Source organism: Eriocheir sinensis, chromosome 24 (genome assembly GCF_024679095.1).
Source record: "Eriocheir sinensis breed Jianghai 21 chromosome 24, ASM2467909v1, whole genome shotgun sequence".
In the NCBI taxonomy this organism is placed as follows: domain Eukaryota; kingdom Metazoa; phylum Arthropoda; class Malacostraca; order Decapoda; family Varunidae; genus Eriocheir; species Eriocheir sinensis.
In genome coordinates, this window is record NC_066532.1 from 14,865,813 (window position 1) to 14,875,046 (window position 9,234).

Here is a 9,234-nt window from a genome sequence, read left to right on the forward strand (position 1 = left end):
TCCCGGCGGCGGTAAAACCCTTCCCTGGTCTGGATTAATTTATCATGTGTTTCATGACATACAGAGGTCTTGTGGAGACATACTTGCTTACTTGCTTGGTTTACTTGGTGTGTGTGTGCGTGTGTGTCATGGTCAGTGTATTATCCTTGTGTTTGAATTTGGCGCGCCGTGAGTCTGGCCCAGCTGAGCCGCGGCCACCTTAGCGGAGCAGCAGTGTGCCAGGGTGTGCTTCTTTTCCCGTTCATCTTTCATCTTCGCCAGCCGCCGTGGTCCCCACCGCCAGCCCGCCATGAGCAGGAAGGGCCCCAAGAAGAGTAAGTCGTAGCAGGCAGGCCAGCAGGGGGCGGGGGGCGGGGGGCAGGCCGCTCGTTTTAGCTGTTTTAGCTACACCCCGCCATGGCGCCCGGGGCCGAGACGGACACCAGCCACCACACGACACACACCACCGACCCACCGCCGCGGCGCCCGGCGATGACAGTGTTACCCCACCACTAGTGTCTGGTGTTCAGGGCTGTACACACTGCATGTACAAATAGACCACCGCGCATCAAGCCGTGTGGAGGGGCCGAGACACACACTGGCCGACCTGGCGTGTTTGAGGGGGGCAGACGCTCGCCCACACGTGTACCTCGGCTGTGTGCACGCCTGTCCTGACCTGTACATTCTTTGCCGGGGTGTTGTGGGAAGCCTAGAGGTTAGTGGAAGGCAGATAAGGCAACAAGAGCAGCTGGTCAAGTAGGAGACGAATTATTGGCGCCTCCATAAATGTTATCCCAAATGTCACTACCAAGGATGCTGTGTGACCCTTAGACAATATAATAATTAAATGTCTCCTCCAGGGTGTAATAATGGGGCCACGTCATCATTATAATCAGCTTCGTTAATTAAAATTCCTGACTTATTGGTTATTGCTTATAGGTAATACGGTAATTCATAAATCGCATACCATAAGGCTAGGAGAGAGAGAGAGAGAGAGAGAGAGAGAGCAAGTATAAATCCATAAATGTTATCCCAAATGTCACTACCAAGGATGCTCTGTGACCCTTCAGAGATAATAATTAAATGTCTTCTCCAGGGTGACATTATCGAGGGTGTAATAATGGAGGCACGTCATCATTCTAATTATCTTCGTTAATTAGAATACCTGACTTGATTATTGCTTAGGTAGTCATTCATTCATCACTTTGTCTTATCATCTGAACAGTTAATCGCATACCATAAGGCTAGGAGAGAGAGAGAGAGAGAGAGAGAGAGAGAGAGAGAGAGAGAGAAGTATGACATTAATTATTTTTCATCATTTGTTTAGTATCATTTTCTATTCATTATTTTAATTTCTTATCATTTTCTGTTTCTGATTAATTCACTTTACCATTTTACCTTTATTTCCATTTATTTAACTTATTCTATTTCTTTCATTTCTTTCTCCATAAAGTAAATCATAACCATTATCTTTATTAACTTTGCAGAGTGCCACAATTTACTTACAGTCCTCACATCATCATAGACTCAGTGCATAGTTCCATATCTTCTTATACACGCATATATGTACTGATGTTAGGTTAGAGTGGGTTAAGGGGGGGGGTGCAGCTTTCCCCTTATTAAAAATCATTGTTAGGTTTGGTTAGAGTAATATATACTGTGTTAAGGATATGGGTGGAGCCTTCCCCTGTTAGATATCAATGTTAGGTTTGGTGAGATTAATATGTGGAGATCAAGGGTGGGTTAAGTCTGTGCCCTCGTTAGAAGATTTAGTTAGGTTTGGCAAGATGAATGGTAAATGTGTAGTTTAGCTCCACACCAGGTCAATGCAGGATAGATTTATTAGACTAGAGAGAGAGAGAGAGTGAAATACAAAGACAGACAGACACAGAGAGAGAGAGATAGACAGACAGACAAAGAGAGAAAGAGACAGACACAGAGAGAGAGAGAGAGAGAGAGAGAGAAGAAAAGAAAGATACAGAAATAAAGAGACAAATACATTAACAACACAATACAAGAAGTCCTTTCCTTCCCAAACAATAGACTGCATACATTTTCCCATTACCTTCCTCACAGGCGACCCCGACCAGCGAACGCAAAAAAAGGAAAAAAAAGCGAAGAGGGAAAGACATAAATAAGGAGACAAATACACTAACAATGAAATACAATATAAATCTTTTCCTTCCAAACAATAGACGGCATACATTTTCCCATTACCTTTCTCACAGGCGACCCGGACCAGCGAATGCAAAAAAAAAAAGAAAAAAAAAAGGAAAAAGAGAAAGACATAAATAAGGAGACAAATACACTAACCATGAAATACAATATAAATCTTTTCCTTCCAAACAATAGACGGCATACATTTTCCCATTACCTTCCTCACAGGCGACCCCGACCAGCGAACGCAAAAAAGGGAAAAAAAGGAAAAAGAGAAAGACATAAATAAGGAGACAAATACACTAACAATGAAATACAATATAAATCTTTTCCTTCCAAACAATAGACAGCATACATTTTCCCATTACCTTCCTCACAGGCGACCCCGACCAGCGAACGCAAAAAAAGGAGAAAAAAAGCGAAGAGAGAAAGACATAAATAAGGAGACAAATACACTAATAATGAAATACAATATAAATCTTTTCCTTCCAAACAAAAGACAGCATACATTTTCCCATTACCTTCCTCACAGGCGACCAGGACCAGCGAACGCACTGGTGCCACAGCGATGTGCTCAACCTGGTCACCAAGGTCGGGGAGAGCTGGCCGGACTTCTGCAGCGGCATCAGGAAGAAAAAGTTCATCTGGAAGGACATTGCCGATGCGCTGGGCGAGGACGGCTTCGTGGTCAACGGGCAGGAGTGTGACCGCAAGTGGAGGAACCTCAAGGTGACACTCGTTGAACTTTACCTATGTTTGTCTTGAGTTAGAAATAAATGAGTTTGTCTGTCCTGTGTTTATTTATGATTGGTATATCATACAGTGATGTCAAACTGAATTGTCTCTTAAGTTTTCAAGTAATGTCTCCACCTGAAATCAACCTCATTCTTTTTTCTTTTGTCTGAGCGGTGCCTTGCGGACTTTTTTTTGTAGTTTTTGTTTTTCATCCCTTGAGTTGCCTCCCTTACTTAAAGAAATAAATAAATAACTTTTCTATTACGTATAAACTGCAATATTACCTCATCTTTGAATATGTTTCTTTATCTGTGCTTCATTTATTTATGAACAGTACAATGACACCAAGATGAATTGCCGTTTACCTTCTTTCTTTTTCTACTACAGTGCAGCATTACCACATCTTTTGTAAGCTTCACACTTTTAAGATTAATCTCCCAATTTATGAATGGTACAGTGATGTCAGGATGGTCTGTTTCTTTTCATTACTTTTCTTTTTCTATTACATATAAAGTTCAGTATTACCACATCTTTAAGCTTCACAATTTTAAGCTGAGTCCCCCCTTCCGGCAGATCCGCTACTTGGCCGTGCTGGAGAAGCGTCTGAATGGCGAAAAGACTGCTCACCGCATTGACTACTTTGAGGGCATCCACTCCTTCCTCAAAGATGACCCAGGTGTTTTGACATACCTGGAGGAGAGGTACGACTGACTCTTATGCTTACCATGTTTGTGCCTGAAACTTAACTTTGAGCACTTGTTTTGTTGATAGCTAGGAAGGTATTAGTATAGAATCAGATAGAATTCTCAAATGCAGCGAAGACATGAAAGGGTGTAAAACAAGAGCTAGATATGCAAAGTCATGTTCCTTTTTATTCCATTCCAGAAATCTGCGACAGAACATCAAGTCCCTGAACGAGGAAGACGAAGATGCAGATGAGCCTCTCGACACAGCAGATGACGGTAAATAACGCTAATAATAATCATCATCCTAATTCATTCTTATCACATTTTCAAACCATCTCACTATCTAGGTCTATTGTTTGCCTCTTTTTTTTTTTTTTTTTTTTTTTTTTTTTTTACTCGACATAAGAAAGGACGGGTCTATCGTTGGTATTCTCAGAGGCTTCCACCTCCCACTTCAACTATTTCCAAAGGCCAAGAAGGAGATTAATCGGGTTTTCAGGAGCATTTTTCCACATTCACGGTACAGGAGAAGGATCAAACTACCACCTGGGTCATAAAAGTACCCCTGGAAATGCCCAAAACTCCTACGAAAGCCTTGTTAAATGTGTGTTTCTTAGATTCATGGTACAGAGGAAGGGTCAAACTACCACCTGGGTCATAAAACTACCCCTGGAAATGCCCAAAACTCCTATGAAAGCCTTGTTAAATGTGTGTTTCTTAGATTCATGGTACAGAGGAAGGGTCAAACTACCACCTGGGTCATAAAACTATCCCTGGAAATGCCCAAAACTCCTATGAAAGCCTTGTTAAATGTATGTTTCTTAGATTCATGGTACAGAGGAAGGGTCAAACTACCACCTGGGTCATAAAACTACCCCTGGAAATGCCCAAAACTCCTATGAAAGCCTTGTTAAATTTGTGTTTCTTAGGTTCATGGTACAGAGGAAGGGTCAAACTACCACCAGGGTCATAAAACTACCCCTGGAAATGCCCAAAACTCCTATGAAAGCCTTGTTAAATGTGTTTCTTAGGTTCATACTACAGAGGAAGGGTCAAACTACCACCTGTGTCATAAAACTACCCCTGGAAATGCCCAAAACTCCTATGAAAGCCTTGTTAAATGTATGTTTCTTAGATTCATGGTACAGAGGAAGGGTCAAACTACCACCTGGGTCATAAAACTACCCCTGGAAATGCCCAAAACTCCTATGAAAGCCTTGTTAAATGTATGTTTCTTAGATTCATGGTACAGAGGAAGGGTCAAACTACCACCTGGGTCATAAAACTACCCCTGGAAATGCCCAAAACTCCTATGAAAGCCTTGTTAAATATGTGCTTGGGTGCTGAATATATCTTTTCCCTATGTATTTTTGTGCCATTTCCCTCACTTTCCATTTTGTCGCTGCAGGAGTGTCGGAGTGGAGTGACAAGTCTGTACAGCAGCTTCTCGACCTTCTGATGGAGTTCAAGGACTGGTTCACGGACAAGGACAACAACTGGGACGATGCCACCATCTGGGAGGTGAGCGGCGAAAGGCTTACACAAAATTTTCCTTTTATTTTTATTTTTATGGTAGAGGAAGCAGCTCGAGGGCAAAAAAGAATAATAGTGAGAAAGAAAAGGCCCGCTAATCACTGCCCCTATGAAAAAGAATTTAGAAGAGTGGGAGCTTTTAATAATTATTTACAGAGTTATTTTGAAAAATTGAAGCGTTAAGTATAAAGCAAAACATTTTCAAAATACAGTGAAAAATGAGAAAAAAATATGCCAAAGGTTCAGAGTTCAAATTTTACACATGAGGTTCAAATACATATAATGAGTAAAAGTGCATAAAAAAATGAGAAAAAAAAATACAAATTTTATATCATGCCACTACAGAAAATTGTATTCGATAAAATCCATTTTTGAAGACTTTCCATAGTGTAAAAAATGCCAAAATTTCCATTTTTGGCACTTAAAATGATGTATCTTTCATAATTAACATACAGCAGGGATCCAAAATTCAGAGAAAAGTTGTCCAAAACCATGGGTCTAAGTTGACCACCTTGAAAAAATGTTCTAAAAATATACCTGCATATTGAAATGTTCAAATAGGTATAGGCTTTAATGCTTGTTTTATATCCATTTCAGGAGATCTGCATGATCTGTGAGTGTTAGCATACTGCATCCTGCCTAAAACATGCCACGCAAATATATAAAAGGGTCGCGTGGGCGAGAGTATCAAAAATTATAAAATTATAAAAAAAAAATTAAAATAATGTACTATCAGGTAGTAGCTGGGAGTGATAATCACAAATTTACTGTGAATCACAGACATTAGTTTTGTTGACAAACCATCCATCTCATGTGTGGGGGGGCTCCACTCACACAGCTCTTCTGGACAGAATGGAGTCTAAGGCTCTTCATCTCATCAGCTCTCCTCCTCCTACTGATAGTCTTCTACTTCTTAAATTCCGTCGCGATGTTGCCTCTCTATCTTTTATCGCTAATTTCACACTGACTGCTCTTCTGAACTTCCTAACTGCATGCCTCCCGTGGCCCCGCTGCACACGACTTTCTACTCATGCTCATCCCTATACTGTCCAAACCCCTTATGCAAGCGTTAACCAGCATCTTCACTCTTTCATCCCTCACGCTGGTAAACTCTGAAACAATCTTCCTTCATCTGTATTTCCTCCTGCCCACGACTTGAACTCTTTCAAGAGGAGGGTATCAGGACACCTCTCCTCCCAAAATTGACCTCTCTTTCGGCCGCCTCTTTTGATTCTTTTTTTAGGAGCAGCGAGTAGCGGGCTTTTTTTTATTTTTTCCTTTTTTTTGTGACCTTGAGCTGTCTCCTTTGTTATTAAAAAAAAAAAAAAAAAAAAGGTTGAGCAGCCAGTTATGAACCAGAGGGATCAGTTTGTCTTTTAAAAACTCTCTGGATGTATACCATTAAGTGTTGTAGTATGTAAGTACAAGGAATATGGATAGAGAATTACCATATATTTTGCTAAAATTTTTCTAATTGAAGGAAAATACCAGACTACTTTATTCTGTTAGATTGTTGCCTGTAGGTCAAAATTACACTGCCAAGTGTCTGTAGTGGTCATGTTTACCCCCATTCTCCCATCAGAGGCATTCCTGTAGTGTTTAAGCTAGGAGTCACATTTACCCCACAAGTTGTGGGCCCAAGACAAAGTTACCCCAAGTTGGTGGGCAAATTTGACCACCAACATTTAATTATTTGGCAAATTAAAAGAAAAATATTTTTACTTTCTTTATATATGCTTAGACAGCCCCAACAGGGATACAAACTTTTATATTTTGAGAATTCAAATAAATGTTTTTTGTTTGTAAAATATTTGTTTGTTCTTCAAAACTGGTCACTATTACCCCTTTTCATGGTGTTCCCTCACCTTCCTCCAGACCATCTCAGAGCAAATGAAGCTTGAGGGTCACCAGCCGTCCCCTGACCAGTGCCGCCACAAATGGCAGTTCCTGACCCAAGAATACCAGGAGAACAAGGCCGAGGCTGAGGCGTCGGGCTCGGTGCCGCTGTGGCAGTACTACACGCGGGTGCGACACGTCCTGAGTCAGGTGGGCATGCCCCCCACCACCAAGTTTGCCGCCATAACAAAGAGTAACTCAGGTCAGTGCAACAGCTTCTCTTTGGTTATTACTTTTTTTTGCTCAGGTTGTAGTTTTCAAAATCATACAACCTGGGCTGTAGCAGATTTTTTTTATGTATATTTCTTGTACCACTTTGTCTCCCCGCACAGACTAATAGCAAATGGACTTAAGAACGATGATGATGATCTAAATGTCATTTCCATAAGGTCCATAATTAAAAGTAACGGCTAATTCATGCTACCATTTCTCTTTATTGATGAAGGTCAACATATGCAAGACCATGTCAGTGACAGTAGTTTTGATAACTGTTTATTCAGATGCAGTAACTTGAAGGAAGGTGTAGGCCAGGAATGCCCTCCAAAATATTGTTTACAGTTGAATTTATCCCATTTCAGGATTTATTTCACAAATAATTTTATAATGAGGCTGTAGTCTCAAGCACATGGTCAGTGCAACACTGCCGCATCATTGTGGGGGTGCGTGCCATTGAAGTAATACTTGCAGTAAATTTTTGTTGCACTGGTGTTGTTGCTGTCTTCCATGGCAGTGACTGGAGTGAAAGACAGCAGCATGGATTGCTGCTAAAGCTAAATATATAGTTGGCTTTTGTACCTCTAAAGTTGCCACACGTTGACCCAACAGACAACAAAGTGGTGGCCCTTGTGTCAGCAAGTGTCTTTCTCTACAGACTCTACAATCTCGTTCATTGTTGCTTTTCAGTTCTCTGAGCAGGACGTGAAGGAAAGACTGAGTGTAATTTTTTTTTATTGTTTTATTTTTCAAGGTTCCACAAAGTCCACCCGGCGAGGCACAAAGAGATCAGCGAGCGCAGCCAAGAGCACCACCATGCTGAAGATCTGCAAGAAGGAGGCCCCGGACATGGACATTGTCTCGGAGGAGCTCAACGAGAGCATCAGCGACCCCGCTGACCTGGACCTTACCGATAACCCGGAGCCCTCCAGCAGGACCACCACTGGAGGCACACAGAGGGATGCCTTTCAGCCTGCAGAGCTTCATGAGGTGTGTCAGCGCTTGGAGAAAATAGAAGAGAACATGGCCGTCAGCCGTCGCCTGGACAGCCTGGAGGCCCAGCTGGACTTTGCCGCCGAGCAGCGCCGGGCCCAGCAGCAGACCAACTCCCTCCTGAACCAGGTCCTCATTGAGCTGTCGGGGCTGCGGCGCACCCTCAGCACCCAGAACACCCAAAAGATGGGCAGCCAGGACCCAACAGACCTGGCCTCCGGCATCACCATTGTGGTGCCACACTCACAGCAACTCTAGCAAGGCTTCAAACCTTTGGGAGCAAGACCCTGAAGTACAAATTTTATTTTACCTATTGGCAACTTTTAGATGCTTTGTCGTCCTTGAAAAGGATCTGCATAGGTGGGGATTTGTCAGAGGTGACACAAACCAAGCTCTGTTCAGCACCTTTATTCATTATTATTTGTGTGCTGAACCTGCAGGCCGGGCTGGGCTCGCCCTCCTTACACACACGAACCTTGACCGTCATCACTGCAGGCGCATTAGTATGAAGGTGAAGTCACAAGGACTCGGCCAGTATTTGCACGGATTCCCTGCAAGATGAGCAGAGGGGGGGAGGGGGATTCTGCCATATTACTTCCTGTCTGAACAAGGCTGAGTTTGAGCCTCCCGGCTGTGTGCTGAGCCTGCTGGCGCTGCTCCATGAGAATGCTTACAAAGGTTCTGTGTGAAGGTCTAGGCATGAATATTTTTATAAATATGGTTTGATATAAAATTCTATGTTTAAATATTTTAAATACCTACAAATATTTTCATAAAGACTACAATTTTCAGTCATTTAGAAATAATGTGGCAATTGTTGACAACCATGAATGTATGATGAACATATAAAAAAATATTTATGTTACTTTACTGACAACAATAAATGTATGATGAAGGTATGAATAACTTACTAATGTAACTGTTCTTGATGATGGACGTGTGCTGAAAATGTTATGAAAATCTACCCAAGTGATTATTTACAAGTACTGTACAATGAAAAATGTAACCATCACTAAAAACACGACTGAAAGGTCTTCGTCAG

The 9,234-nt window shown here is 41.9% G+C and overlaps 1 protein-coding gene across 1 annotated transcript; it reads left to right on the plus strand.

The window, feature by feature from the left end:
• The first annotated feature begins 156 nt into the window (after positions 1-156).
• LOC127002888 (uncharacterized) lies at positions 157-9,098 on the plus strand. The gene is made up of 7 exons (XM_050869146.1): positions 157-314; positions 2,669-2,865; positions 3,445-3,572; positions 3,757-3,833; positions 4,966-5,078; positions 6,966-7,188; positions 7,954-9,098. Exons 1-7 carry the CDS (start codon positions 290-292, stop codon positions 8,448-8,450), a joined length of 1,260 nt encoding a protein of 419 aa, XP_050725103.1. The 5' UTR covers positions 157-289; the 3' UTR covers positions 8,451-9,098.
• The last annotated feature ends 136 nt before the right edge of the window (positions 9,099-9,234 follow it).

What these genes read in the sequence shown, in the direction of transcription:
- LOC127002888 (XM_050869146.1), top strand. Translation starts at nt 290, where the DNA reads ATGAGCAGGAAGGGCCCCAAGAAGA. An exon ending in ACGATGCCACCATCTGGGAG is followed by an intron (nt 5,079 to 6,965) that starts GTGAGCGGCGAA and finishes ACCTTCCTCCAG; the next exon opens with ACCATCTCAGAGCAAATGAA. An exon ending in CATAACAAAGAGTAACTCAG is followed by an intron (nt 7,189 to 7,953) that starts GTCAGTGCAACA and finishes TTATTTTTCAAG; the next exon opens with GTTCCACAAAGTCCACCCGG.